We start from the raw sequence: 15,703 nt of genomic DNA, 5'->3' as shown, positions 1-15,703 counted from the left end.
AGATCAGTATATTTAGTAAGAAGCAAGTATATGGCTGCTTTAAAACAACACAGTACTGGATATATCCAGTGTATTGATGGTTTATACAAAGTGCACAAGGTTATGGAAATAAAAATAAATAATCATAAATGCGGTTAAAATGACAGAGCGCCTTACTTCCTTGTGTGTGCGTGTGTGTGCATGTATGTTGTGTGTGTGTGTGTGTTTCAGGTGACCATGCGGGGTCAGAGGTCAGGCACTAATGTGGAGGAGCTTCTGAGGCATTCCCAGACAGAGCTGTTGTGGATACAGAGACAGCTGGCTATGATCTCTGCTAGGAACTCACTGCACCAACAGCACCAACAGCACCATCACCTGCACCCCAAGGGACAGCAGGTACAGTCGCCTTCAGACCTGGGTTCCCGGGGGGGATTTCACAAAGCAATCTAGAATGGATAGATTTTTTTAGATAATATGTCAATTTTAAGTAGAGCATGGGTCAGTTTCATCATAGAATATGCTAGAACACGTCTTCCCTGGTTTCCCACATGTGAAGGGGTGTCTCCCGGTGGCCTGTTCCTTAATGATAAGCAAGCAGTGCAAGAATGCGGAAGCATTCTACCGTAGTGGCGTGCGGTAATGCGCCTTTCATTTTCCGCCGCCCAGCGCCCAGGTGCGTGCACCGGCGGCGGCGTGCTCGCTCAGGTGCGTGCGTGCGCCGGCGTGCTTGCGCGAGGTGCCCGCGCATGCGCATGAGATCCCGCCTTGGTTCGACACGAGCGGAGCTCAATATATATAAGTCACCGCCCCTTATTCAGTATCGAGAAATAGCTCAATTGGCAACACTGCATGGCTGTGGATCCTACAGCTCGTTTGCTGGCGAGTTCGAATCCCATAAAATATATTTTTTTTAACGTGATTTTTTTTTTTAACGTGTATTCTTTCGCCGGTTAAGGTTAGGCATGGTTAAGGTTAAGGTTAAGGTTAGGCATTGTTTCGGAGTTGGTTAAGGTTAGAACGGTTAAGTTTAGGCGCTGTTAAGGAGCTGGTTAAGGTTAGAGTTTGTCAAAGAGAATGGCAATATTCTTTCTATGGTTAAGGTTAGGCATGGTTAAGGTTAAGGTTAAGGTTAGGCATTGTTTCGGAGTTGGTTAAGGTTAGAACGGTTAAGTTTAGGCGCTGTTAAGGAGCTGGTTAAGGTTAGAGTTTGTCAAAGAGAATGGCAATAGACAGCCTATTTCCGCGCGACAGCTCCCAAAGCGGGCCTGAAAAGAAAGGCGCTTTACCGTAGTGGCGTGCGGTGACGAATGCTTCCGCATTTTTGCACTGCTTGCTTATCATTAAGGTAGACGCCTCCCGGTGCTGAATAACATGGTGAGTACGTCGGGCTGTGACTCATCCTCTAATTATTCCACCTTGACCAGGATATTAGCTAGTATCCAGAATATGAATGCACACGTAAACACACTCAGACAAATGCTGTAATTGCCCATTTGCAGATACGTGAGCTTTTTATGTAAATATTCTGGATTGTGTGTTCTTGTTATATTTTACTTAAAATATTGTCTGGTCCTTTAATTTTTTGTGAATAGAATCCTTAGGCCTGTATTCACAGGGAGATGGCTGCTACTGTAGGCCTGTATGTACAGGGACATGGCTGCTACTGTAGGCCTGTATGTACAGGGACATGGCTGCTACTGTAGGCCTGTATGTACAGGGACATGGCTGCTACTGTAGGCCTGTATGTACAGGGACATGGCTGCTACTGTAGGCCTGTATGTACAGGGACATGGCTGCTACTGTAGGCCTGTATGTACAGAGCCATGGCTTCTACTGTAGGCCTGTATGTACAGGGACATGGCTGCTACTGTAGGCCTGTATATACAGAGCCATAGCTGCTACTGTAGGCCTGTAACTATGCACAGAGCCATGGCTGCTACTGTAGGCCTGTATGTACAGAGCCATGGCTGCTACTGTAGGCCTGTATATACAGAGCCATAGCTGCTACTGTAGGCCTGTAACTATGCACAGAGCCATGGCTGCTACTGTAGGCCTGTATATACAGGGACATGGCTGCTACTGTAGGCCTGTATATACAGGGACATGGCTGCTACTGTAGGCCTGTATGTACAGAGCCATAGCTGCTACTGTAGGCCTGTAACTAATGTTTCTTGTAATTCCATGTGGGTACACCACATAGTGGCATAGAGGCTCAAAATGTGTCAGGGCCCAGGGGGTCAATTAGCATTGTGCATGTCTTGACCACTGAAGACATCATGCAATTTCTCTACTCATGAGTTTGCTCTATTTCTCAAACATGCAATCATACACTGGGCTCGCCTACTGTACTATTTAAACTCACCACAACTGTAAAAATCCACTTTTATAGCTCCTATCTGTAGTTTACTCCTGTGTTCTTCTTCTTGTTTCTACTTGTATTTGATGAAGCTTCTGTGGAGATGTTAGCTGTTTCCATGATTGCGCATTTGAGGACAATTTATCAGAAGAAGATGATTGAGGAAGTGAGCGTTTTAATTCCAGATGGAGCTATACAAGTAGATTTTTACAAAATTGTAGTGAGTTTTCTTATTCATCTTTCTTCTTACCAGACAGAGTTGTATAGATAATATCTATTATATATATTGTGCTCAAGCAAGCTGGGATGCTGCTGCTGCAGCTGGAGGTCCCTGATATGATTTCACTGATGGGACTGGCTTTCATTCAAAATGCTATATACTCATATATATATATATATATATTAGTGCTGTCAAACGATTAAAATATTTAACTCGATTAATCGCATGATTGTCCATAGTTAACTCGCGATTAATCGCAAATTAATCGCATTTTTATTTAAAAATTTTTTTTATACCTTAAACAGATCTTTTTCAAGTTCCAAGTTTTAATACTCTTATCAACATGCGAGTCAACAAATGCTTGCTTTGTGCAGCCATTTAACACAAAAGGATGACCCTCATGCATTGCAAATTTGCATCAAATTCAAAACAGAGTGATGCACAAAATAACTTAAAAGAAAATAATAATTTAAAACAATGAATAAAGTGTGCATGAAATAATAGGGGAAAGAAAACGTTAGGAACTTGTTACATTCACACACACAAGGGCTGATTAATCACACACCCCCCTCTCTCCCTCACACACACACTCTCCCAGCTCTTTTTCTCTTTTGCCCCTTCCTCATCTCTCTCACCCCCCTCTCTCTCTATATCACACACACACACACACACACACACACACACACACACACACACACACACACACACACACACACACACACACACACACACACACACACACACACACACACACACACACACACACACACACTTCAGAAACAAACATAGTATCAATGAGAGCATCAATAATACACCTGAGTGAAGTCTAGTAAAGAAAAAAAAAATTTTTTAGTTAATCTTGAGTTAAAAAAATTAGTGGCATTAATAGAATCGGGAGTTAACGCGATATTAACGCGATATATTTGACAGCCTTAATATATATATATAAATACATATTATATCAAAACATTTCAAAACATTTATATATATAATATATATATATATATATATATATATATATATATATATATATATATATATATATTTATTATTATTATATATATATATATATATATATATATATATAACAAAACATTTATATATATATATATATATATATATATATATATATATATATATATATATATATATATATATATATATATATATATATATATATATATATATATATATTGTTGTTGTCAGATGAAAACCACATATCTCCAAAAAGTTCACTTTTCAGAAATTCATCAAGAAAGTAATTTTCAGATTGACATCCATGTATTTTTTAAGAAAGTTTCTATGTCTTGGGGTCATGAAACGGACTCGCATGATAAAGAACCATGTAACCATTAATTCCAGTAAAACAAAAATTAAAATGACCATTTTGAAAAGTGGTTTTCATCTGACCGCAACAATAAGTCTTACAGTATTTTTTTTTATTTTTTATTATAGCTCCCAACGCTCTGTAGTTACTGTACTGTAGTTTCAAGTTTGGCCAGTAGAGGGTAGCACAGTACCCTGAATACCCATAACCCCCATGTTAAAACACCAATCGGGAGAAAGCATCAGGGCTATGCTGTGACCACTAGAACCATATAAGGGGGTGTGGCTTTATTGTCTAGTCAAATGACACTTCTCGTCAAGTCATTTGCATTTTCTAAGGGAGTGGTTTGCATATTCCGGATGGTCCAAAATCCATTTCCATCTACACCTGAAGGGACTAGTGTGTGTGTGTTGTGTGTGTGTGTGTGTGTGTGCGTGTGTGTGTGTGTGTGTGCGTGTGCGTGTGCGTGTGCGTGTGTGTGTGTGTGTGTGTGTGTGCGAGAGAGAGAGAGAGAGAGAGAGAGAGAGAGAGAGAGAGAGAGAGAGAGAGAGAGAGAGAGAGAGAGAGAGAGAACGTGTCTGAGGCAAGGATGGGAACAGACAGAGGGAGGAAGAGTTGCTAGGCAACAGAGTGGAAGAGACTGTTTTGCCCTCTCTGTTGCTCTTTCTCTCCCTCTTTCTTTCTTTCTTTCTCTCTCCCTCTGTCTCTCTCTCTCACACACACACACACACACACACACACACACACACACACACACACACACACACACACACACACACACACACACACACACACACACACACACACTTTCTTTCACACACACATAGTCACTCAGTCTCTCCCCTCTCTTTCTCTCACACACACATTCACTCACTGACACTCACTCACTCACTCACTATCTCTCTCCCCTCTATCCCTCTCTTTCTCACACACATAGACACAGTGATGCACACTCTCTCCCCTCTCTCTTTCGCTCTCTTTTTCTCCGTATGTTAGAACAGCTAATGGGCAGCCTGTGATGATGTAACCTCACTAAAACCATAGACTAAAACCTCCATTCACTGGATTGACCTTTTAGTCTGGTCAGTTTGGGGCAAATATGGGGTCAAGGCTGCAAATCATGATTAACATTTGAGCCAATGTTTTTCTGTTAATTTAGGGTCCAATAAAGAAATAAAAGCAAGGAGCCCAAAAAATTAGGTAGGCGAAGTCTCTGAAACGACCACGCCCACTTTTTAGACCAGACATTTTGTATCTCGGCTCCTGGAGGTCGCATAGAGTTGATTTTGGGCTCAAAAGTTGCGGAAACCCCACATTTATATTAGTGTTATGAACAAACATATGCCCTAAAACCTTAACTTTTTTAGATATTCATGAAAAACCATTATTTTTATCTCTGAATTGATCAGCGCCCAAGCCACTTCAGCCAAATCTGCTCATGAAGGCCATGCAGTTAGTTTGGGCCAAAGTTCTAAATCTACTCATGTGGCATACTAGTGTTTAGGTTGAGGCTTTGTTATAAGATGAGGACCCCAACAACCACCCAAGAAACAAAGCAAACCACTTTTTTTTATCCACTTTTTCTCCTCTTTTTCTATTTTCCATCCCAATTCCACTGTGCCAATTCTTCCCTCCCCTGTCTTGAACATTGCTCGCATATGCCCCCCACTGGCCAGTTGTAGGGAGGATAGAAGCCTTGCATCATGTGTCCCCTCCGATACACGAGGAGGCAGCCTGTCACATCTTTTCACCTGCCAGCGTGGACTCTCATTGGCGAGGTGTAACGTGTGGGAGTGAGGCTCACACTACCCCCGCCATTTCCTGTCTCTGCTGTGCAGGCGTCCCCAACCGACCTGTAGGAGTCGCTGTCCACAATGTCCAGATTACCACCCATCGACTTCCACCCGCTAACTCTGCCAATTGAGTTAGTATGACGGCTGGCCCAAGCCGGAGGCAACGCCGACAGCCGGAGTCGAACCCGGTGTCTCTTGCGTTGGTGACGAGCGCAATGTCCGCTGCACCACCCAGTCGCCCCCAAAAAAAACTTTATTTGAACACATCCCATCACACAGGATTCAAACACTTGCTGAGGCACTTGCAATAAATGAGACATTTCATCCCCCTGCCAGCACAAGAACATGAGGTGCATTTATTAGATCTGCAGCTACACACCCCTGTTACCTGAGACAATGTGTCTCCTGCGGAAACTGCTACACTTGATGAAGAGTTTCTCCCCATCGGTAGTCCATCCCCATTCAACAACCGGGGGACAAGGGAGTTGTAGAAGGCTGTTCCCCCACAGCCATCCTGCCTGGACTGTATCTCTCAACAGATGCTGTAGCAGTGCATCCTGTCTTGGGGGCAGGTCTCGCAGCTCATCTTTAACTGACTGCTTGAACAGCTGGAATCTGAGTCCATCTATACTTGCACAGTCGTACAGTCCAGCCTTGTTGTACCAGCTCATTACTCAGGGTTCAATAACTTCCATGCTGTTCCTAACAGTCTCAATACTAGGGCAGCAACTTAGTCCTCTCAATGCAGCAGTGAGCTCTGTCAACTTACTGTGGTTCATCCAGGCTTTGAGTGGCCAAAGAAGGCGCTCACAGAATCACAGCCACTGAAATAATGGATACACAGGCATGGCATCAGCCACATCTCCACCAAGCTTCTTGTGTGTTTCTGTGATTGAGTAGAACTGGCATTTGTCCGGAACAGCAAAGTCGACGAAGTTGCAAATCACAACATACTGACAGGAACTTTGTAGTGAACCCTAGTAGGATGACAACTACATCTGAGTCGACTGTTCTAACCGTAACTGACTTGATCCCCTTGTTTAGCATGTCCATCTCATGGCAAATGATGCGGTTGTTAGCCTCCTCAAGCATCTCTATGCGGTCATAAAGCTGGATCTCAACATTTTCGCCAACGTTTGCAAGGATCTTCCTGCCGTAGGTGATGCTGAACTCCTTGCTCCAGTTCCATGCATGTTCCTTAGCAATCCTGGCAAACATTAAATTCAGGGCTACCTTGTTGTCTTGATTAAACAGAAAACCTTCAAAAAATTGCTTAGATTCCGGCACGGTGTCATTCTCGCTGAAGGCCATCTGTGAACTACCTGCTGACCCCTGATTATTCCTAGTCGCAGTCTTAATGTTCATAGTCTGGTAGAGGTCAGCCACAATGTCAATACGATTTGCTCCCTTCTCATGACCAATCTTGGCAACACTGTTCAACACCTTGAAGACAAAGTCTGACTGTGGACGTTCGGGGACAGAGCTTTCAGTGTGGCAGCTCCCACCCTCTGGAACTCCCTCCCCGCAGAACTCCGCACCACCCCAACTCTGGACTCATTTAAAAAAACTGCTCAAAACCCACCTCTTCAACTTGGCCTTTAACCCCTAATTTCTCACTTTATATGTATATGTTGTGTATGTCCACTATGTTTGTTAATTTGTCACCCCCCCCCCCTATGTAAAGCGACCTTGGGTCTTCTGAAAGGCGCTATATAAAACTAAGTTATTATTATTATTATTATTATTAAAGTCCCGAAATGTCATGCCTTTGGTGAGAGACTTCGCCAGAATTCGTACTTGCACAGATAGATCTATCACAAGTCCCTCTGAGGCTGTATTGAACTTGTACTCCGATGTCCTTCAGGATTTGAGACTTTTGGCTGTGATAAATCCTCTACGAATGGAATGTAACACATGTCATTCACAAAAAGTTAGGTGTGAATGTATCTGAGAACGTATTTAACACACTTTGATATGCAAATAGTGAGTACTTATGTGGGCTTGCACGGAGTGCAACCCCGTCCCATGAACAACGCATGCCTGGTTACAGGCCTACAGTAGCATAGGATAAAGTAGATAAATCCTTTCTTGACAGGGCTTCTGGTAAACCTGTGATTGAAATGAATAGTTTTACCAAAACTAAATTAGCACTGTCAAATCAATTCACTTATAAAATGAATAATTGAACGTCACTGTATCGAGAATCTGGTAAGACGAAAGTTGCTGTGTCTAAAACATTGAATAACTTTGAAATTATATCAACGAGATTTACATGTGAATTCACCACCAAAGAGCCTCCTTGTCTCTTCTTCTCTTGATCTGCAGGCCTCCTTCAGCTTTGCAAAGGTTCCTTTAGGTGGCTTGATTGCAGGGCTAGCAAGCTGGACTTTTGCACCTGAACTTGGGAGTTTCAGGGCATTTCGGGAGATCCTTCTGAGCATATACAAATCGCTCCTGCACAAACTGGTCATGCTGTGTTTTGCCAACTGTAAAAACAAGGCTGGCATCTTTAGTTACCACATCTGGGAAGGGAATGGATGAGTTCAACCTCATGAACTGAGCTTGGTTGAAGGGGTTGGTAAGGATCCCCTGATACACCTTGAGAGTGTGGCTTGAAAACGTTTCCTTGAAGGAGTCCAGCATTTCTTTGTGTCCGTGTGCTAGATCTTGACCTTCGACCTCAGCTAGGTAGCACTGGATTTCGGGTAGGGCAAGTTCGAGTTTCCTGAAGAATTCCTGATCTTCCCGATTGATGATATCGACGTATCCAGTGTCAGACTTGATGACCTTTATATTATGCTCCTGATCACATACAATCTTCGAAAATCGGTTACCTCTGGTGTTTACTGCGAAAGAGCCTGATAGAAATTCCTTGAACAACTCTGGGTGTCTCCATTTGAGCTCTTTGAGATCCTGAAGAAACACTGATGTCCATCTGGCATAGTGTGTATGATCAAGTGCAAAGTAAAGAGGAATGAGCTGCTCAAGTCCACTGACCATCATGATGAAGTTGGCGTCCCGAAAGTATCTGATGAAGATAAGATCCTTCTTGATTGCTTCAAGGACATTGGTCCAGTAGTGAAACATGGGGCTGTTTTCATTGGCCACCCAATTGCTCCAAATCAAACTGTTGTCCTCTAGATGTTTTGCCTGGAATGCCTCGTCTCTCTTATTGGCCAGGACCACAGCCAGGATTTGAATGCAGTATCTAGCCTTCTTTATGGAATTCACATCACATACAGCAGTTGTCAGACCAGTGATGTTCAGATTAGCTGAGGTTAAGATGGTATCCAGGCCAGTTCCTTTTATCAACTGGCCAACACAGACCAGAGAAACCTTCTCAAGGTGCAGCCCACCCATAAAAGCAAAGTATGAATGAGAAAACTCTTCTCCCATGATACGCGATACACCCAGAGCGGTTTCGAATTTCGGCCGTAGCCAAAACGGGCATGGCGAAATGGCAGTGATTTTTCACAAATATCTGAAAAAGTTTGTTCATAACACTAATATAAATGTGGTGTTTCCGCAACTTTTGAGCCCAAAATCAACTCTCTGTGACCTTCAGGAGCCGAGATACAAAATGCCAGGCCTAAAAAGTGGGCGTGGCCGTTTCAGGGACTTCGCCTAGCAAATGTTTTGGGCTCCTTGCATTTTTTTGTTTATCAGGCCCTAAATGAACAGAAAAACATTGGCTCAAATGTTAATAATTTTTTGCAGCCATTATGCCTAAACTGACCAGACTATTTCTCAAACCCCACCTTCTTTTCCCGATCCTCCAATCACAACTGTCGCATCCAGGGGAATGCTATCCTAGCTCTTACTGTAGGCTTTCTTTCAGGTGAATGTTATCCCATTCTTATTGCAGGCTTTCATTCAGGTGAATGTTATCCCATTCTTATTGCAGGCTTTCATTCAGGTGAATGTTATCCCATTCGTATTGCAGGCTTTCATTCAGGTGAATGTTATCCCATTCTTATCACAGGCTTTCATTCAGGTGAATGTTATCCCATTCTTATTGCAGGATGAAATTCACCAACCTGGGGCTTAACCAGGGGGGGGGGGGGAGACAACATGGTTGTTTTTGTGTCAGGTTGGTTCATCAGGATCAGTATTGTATAGATGTTATGGTGGGCTGCCACAATCATCCGGAGCGTACTGTACTGTAACAGGCTGTGTACTGTAGCAATACATGTAAATGTGAGTGTTGCTCTAAGAGAGCTGTTCAGGGGGATGGGTTTCGGGTAGGGATGCTCGATGTTGGCTTTTTTTTACCGATATACCGATATTGTCCAACTCTTAATTTCCCATACCGATTTCAACCGATATCAACCGATACCGATATATGCAGGGTCCCCCCCCCCCCAAAAACGGAATAATTTCAGGTAATTAACATTACATATCTCTTGTTGTGGAATTAACACAACATTATGCATACTTTTGACAATAAATAAAATCTGAATTTGTTCTTACTTGCTTTTCCTGGGTAAATAAAGGTTATAGAAATGTAAAAAAAAAAAAAAAAAAAAAAAAAAAATTGAAAACCGATACAGATATTTTCCGATATCACATTTGAATGCCAATATCGGCCGATAATATCGGACATCCCTAGTTTTGGGGACTCACGCGAGAAGGCTGGATAGTTTTTAGTGAGTTTTTTGGCGGAGTTCTGGAGTAACAGACGTGAGAAATAGAGCAAATTTCCTACATTGAAGTTTTTGTACCAAAGTCAGCTGACTTTATGGATCTCCTTTTGGCTTTGTTGTAGCCCAGCTGAACTAATCCAGGAGGAAATAACAACAAGCATGTTATAGCTGTATTATGGAAACATATTCTGCATATTTTTTTATTATGTTGCTATAGAATGGTCCTTTTTGTCAAGTAATACCAAGAAAAGACAGCCACACCTAGTACACTGAGTCCTGCTGTCTGGGGCCATATTATAGTAAGCAGTTACCATACTTGAAATATAAAAAGTGCTGTCGATATCTTATTCTGTCAGGCTGGGAATCTATTTGAGGTGGGCTTACAGATATTGTGGTGGGGCCTCCGCATATAAATCCATGTGCGGGGAGACATTAAAGTGTGACAAGCATAATGCTGTAGGGTTATTTCCAGCACTGCTATCACGAAAGCTCCTGTAAGTCAGTCAAGCAATACCAGGGGAAGACAAATGAGTGCACTGTTTCACAAAGGCAAGGTGCGGTTGCTTAGAATTTTGTCAAAGATGAGTTCTGATGTGATACACCCCACTGCGACACGTTGTTTATCTTGTGGATAAACCATTTTGCCCCGTTTTAGTCACCAAACCAGACAAATACACGTATGTACTATACCTGTTGTCAAGTTCTTGTATCAACTAGAGCAGGGGTGTCAAACTCATTTTCACAGAGGGCCACATCAGCATTATGGTTGCCCTCAAAGGGCCAAAGACCGTATAAATGTTAATGTAATGTAAAATAAATGTAGCTACTCATTTACATATTGTTAAACATGTTGTTTCTGTATTTATTACTTATTCAAGTTATACATATTGCATATGCATTTGCATAGATGTAAAAATATATGTTATCTTATGTTATTTTAACAAATTATTTTAGTTTATCAGAACCCCATATTACTCCATTAATCAATGATCAAACCATGCAATTAAATAACAAAGAAGAAGATCATCAAATACAAGCTATGACATTAAGTTTGTTCAAAACCTTTTTGTCACAGTCAAGAGGGGCAGAACTAACAACTGAGCTGCAAAGAACACGTGGGACAGATGTAGCAGATGTTACAAAAACAAATGGCTGCACACAACCTTGCAGAGGCCATACATCCAACTAATGGAAGATTTTAATTAACTTTAATTAACAGATTGCAGAATGGGTACAGTACAGTACAGCTCAATACACACAATTGTTAAGAGATGCAGACCAGAGAAAGACTTTCGACTTGTTTACATCAGGGTCCACCATTTTCTATTCATAATGAAATTGCTATTATGTGTCTGCATGAACACACAACTGTAACTGTACTCAAAAATAACAAAATAAGGGTTGTCTCAGTTCACAACTATATTGGTCAAGTTTTGGGTGGGACTTGTTTGCGTCCCTACAGCTTCTTATTCAATTGAGCGAGATGCTCGGTTATGTCACACAGCCAGTTTGCATCTGACAGTTCAGACAATATTTCTTCAACCCTTTGTTACCTATTCCGCCTGGATCTTTTTTGTATTTTGGGCTCTAAAATTGTCAAAGAATGTCTGAGGAGTAAGTGCTTTTGGCTTTTTTCCTTTGTTACTTCATCAATACCTCAGATGTTCAACATACATGTATGTGTAAGAATGTGTAATAACTAAGGCTGTCAAAGTTAAAGCTTTATTAACGCATTAACCCACAATTATTTTAACGCCGCTATTTTTTAACCCAAGATTAATGATACATTTTTTAACAGAGCTCTTGGGGGGCCACATCAAATGACGCGGCGGGCCGCATCTGGCCCGCGGGCCATGAGTTTGACACCTATGAATTAGAGAATGAAAACATTCTCATTTATATAAAAATAAAATTGTGGTGGGGGTACACACGTGTTTATACTTGGATCACTGATTGGGCCTTTAAAGACACTCTTGAATGGCTACAGCACTCTGTCATGGTAAGGCAGCGCAGTACACAGCAGTAATGTCTCAGGAAGGAGATCCATCAAGGCCCTCTATACTGAACGACTGCACGCGGTGGGGGAGATGTATGGGCAGTTGCCTCTAGTGTGGGAAAGCGGGCTGATCTGAGGGCAATCGATGGAGCGGGGAAAGTGTTTGAGTCATCGTGTTGAGATCATGCTTCTCACGCTTTTCGTAGAGAATTAAGAAAGACAGGGTGGGCACAAGCTTCTCCCTGATCCTCTCCTCTCATATCTTCTCCCTGCTCCTCTCCTCTCTTCTCCCTGCTCCTCTCCTCTCTTATCCATGATTCTCTCCTCTCCTCTCCCTCCTTCTCTCATCTCCTCTTCTCCCTGCTTCTCTCATATCCTCCTCTCCTCTCTTCTCCCTGCTCCTCTCCTCTCTTCTCCCTGCTCCCCTCCTCTCTCGTCTTCACTTCTCCCTGCTCCTCTTCTCTCTTCTCCCTGCTCCTCTCCTCTCATTTCTTCTCTTCTCCCTGCTCCTCTCTCCTCTTCTCCCTGCTCCTCTCCTCTCATTTCTTCTCTTCTCCCTGCTCCTCTCCCCTCTTCTCCCTGCTCCTATCCTCTCTTCTCCCTGCTCCTCTCCCCTCCTCTCATATCTTCTCCCTGCTTCTCTCATATCCTCCTCTACTCTCTTCTCCCTGCTCCTTTCCTCTCTTCTCCCTGCTCCCCTCCTCTCTCATCGTCTTCACTTCTCCCTACTCCTCTCTCCTCTTCTCCCTGCTTCTCTCCTCTCATTTCTTCTCTTCTCCCTGCTCCTCTCCCCTCTTCTCCCTGCTCCTATCCTCTCTTCTCCCTGCTCCTCTCATCTCTTCTCCCTGCTCCCCTCCTCTCTCATCGTCTTCACTTATCCATACTCCTCTCTCCTCTTCTCCCTGCTCCTCTCCTCTCATTTCTTCTCTTCTCCCTGCTCCTCTCCCCTCTTCTCCCTGCTCCTATCCTCTCTTCTCCCTGCTCCTCTCATCTCCTCTCTTCCATTATCCCTGCTCCTCTCCCCTCTTCTCATATCTTCTCCCTGCTCCTCTCCCCTCTTCTCCCTGCTCCTCTCTTCTCTTCTCTTCTCTTCCCTTCTCTTCTCTTCTCTCCCCTCCTCTTCTATTATCTTGTCTCATCTCTTCTTCTCTCCTCTTTCATGTTCTCTCCTCTCCTGTTCTCTCCTCCTCTCTCTTCTTCTCTCCTCTCCTCTTCTCTCCTCTTGTCTCCTCTCTTCTTCTCTCCTCTTCTCTCATGTTCTCTCCTCTCCTGTTCTCTCCTCCTCTCTCCTCTTCCATCCTCTCATCTGTTCTTCTCCACTCAGGAAGGGGCTGGCGGGGAGGAAATGCGCTGGGAAGGAAAAAACGCTTCATCCATGATGCAATCGTTTACACATCAGCGCCCAGGAGACCCAGCGCAGGCCGTCGGTGTATGAATGCTGATGCGCTTCGCTGGGCTCTCTGCATGTATGGAATTCAGTGATTGGATTAGGGAGGAGAGGTGTGTGTGTTGTGTCTGTTTGTGTGTGTGAGCATGCATATACAGTATGTGTGTGCACGTGTGTATGTGTATACGTACACACACAGGGAATATGTGTGCCAAATCATCCTATTAGAGATGAAGGAATGCACACCCATCTTTTAAACTATTCAATATGATGATAAGCAGATTATCTTTATTTGGACAAGGACTTTTGTTTAGTCAGCTGGTACATCTGCCATATGTTGCATATGGCGCTGTGATAAGATGTGCATAGGTAATTAATTATACAGTGGTGGTTAACACGAAGAACCTGCCAGTCAGCCTGAGCGAGAGAGAGGGAGAGAGATTTTTATAAATATTTTTTCAAGATGCTTTGGCATTTGATAGTATTCCATTGCAGAAGACAGGTGATTATAATCAAATAACAGGTTATTGTAATCAAATAACACGTGATTGTAATCAAATAACAGGTGATTGTCATTAAACAATATCACCCTTGTAATATGCATGCCAATAAAGCATACTGAAATTAAATTGGGAGAGTGAGGTGAGAGAGAGAGAGAGAGAGAGAGAGAGAGAGAGAGAGAGAGAGAGAGAGAGAGAGAGAGAGAGAGAGAGAGAGAGAGAGAGAGAGAGAGAGAGAGAGAGTGAGTGTGTGAGAGAGATGGTGAGATAGAGAGAGAGATATATAGAGAGATAGAATAGCGAAGATAGATAAAGGGAAAGAGAGGTACAGGCAGGAGGGTGGAGGCAACGCGAGAGAAAGCATGAACGAGACTGAGCGCGAGAGAGTGTGTGTGTGTCTGTGTGAGAGAGATGGAGAGAGAGAGGGTGTGTGTGAGAGAGAGGGTGTGTGTGAGAGAGAGAGAGAGAGAGAGAGAGAGAGAGAGAGAGAGAGAGAGAGAGAGAGAGAGAGAGAGAGAGAGAGATAATAGCGAAGATAGATAAAGGGATAAGATAGGTACAGGCAGGAGGGTGGAGGCAACGCGAGAGAAAGCATGCACGAGACTGAGCGAGAGAGTGTGTGTGTCTGTGTGAGAGAGATGGAGAGAGAGAGGGTGTGAGAGAGAGGGTGTGTGAGAGAGAGAGAGAGAGAGAGAGAGAGAGAGAGAGAGAGAGAGAGAGAGAGAGAGAGAGAGAGAGAGTGAGTGTGTGAGAGAGATGGTGAGATAGAGAGAGAGATATATAGAGAGATAGAATAGCGAAGATAGATAAAGGGAAAGAGAGGTACAGGCAGGAGGGTGGAGGCAACGCGAGAGAAAGCATGAACGAGACTGAGCGCGAGAGAGTGTGTGTGTGTCTGTGTGAGAGAGATGGAGAGAGAGAGGGTGTGTGTGAGAGAGAGGGTGTGTGTGAGAGAGAGAGAGAGAGAGAGAGAGAGAGAGAGAGAGAGAGAGAGAGAGAGAGAGAGAGAGAGAGAGAGAGAGAGAGAGAGAGAGAGAGAGAGAGAGAGAGAGAGAGAGAGAGAGAGAGATAATAGCGAAGATAGATAAAGGGATAAGATAGGTACAGGGCATGAGGGTGGAGGCAACGCGAGAGAAAGCATGCACGAGACTGAGCGAGAGAGTGTGTGTCTGTGTGAGAGAGATGGAGAGAGAGAGGGTGTGAGAGAGAGGGGTGTGTGAGAGAGAGAGAGAGAGAGAGAGAGAGAGATAGAGAGAGGAGAGAGAGAGAGAGAGAGAGAGAGAGAGAGAGAGAGAGAGAGAGAGAGAGAGAGAGAGAGAGGAGAGAGAGAGAGAGAGAGAGAGAGAGAGAGACTCATGAATACAATGTTATCTGTCTCCCTCTCTTCTCTCCACTATGGTCAGAACTCCAGCCAGCTACAGCTGCAGACTAGACTGGCTGTCAAGCCCTGCAGCTATAGGAAACGCTCACTGCACCCACACCCACATCTACACACCACACAC

The 15,703-nt window shown here is 43.5% G+C and overlaps 1 protein-coding gene across 1 annotated transcript in view; it reads left to right on the top strand.

Moving 5' to 3' along the window:
- Window positions 1-216: 216 nt before the first annotated feature.
- The window catches only part of rimbp2a (RIMS binding protein 2a), a gene marked incomplete at both ends in the record, with an annotated part of 184,490 nt that continues 169,003 nt past the window's right edge, over window positions 217-15,703 (top strand). Inside the window, one exon of the mRNA XM_084324949.1 lies at window positions 217-375. Coding sequence (XP_084181075.1) covers window positions 217-375 — 159 coding nt within the window. The remainder of the gene's footprint in view (window positions 376-15,703) is intronic.

This window comes from Notolepis coatsorum (genome assembly GCF_963971535.1).
Source record: "Notolepis coatsorum genome assembly, chromosome: 11".
Taxonomy (NCBI): Eukaryota; Metazoa; Chordata; class Actinopteri; order Aulopiformes; family Paralepididae; genus Notolepis; species Notolepis coatsorum.
Note: the sequence above shows the minus strand (reverse complement) of the source record. Positions and strands in the feature narration are given on the sequence as shown.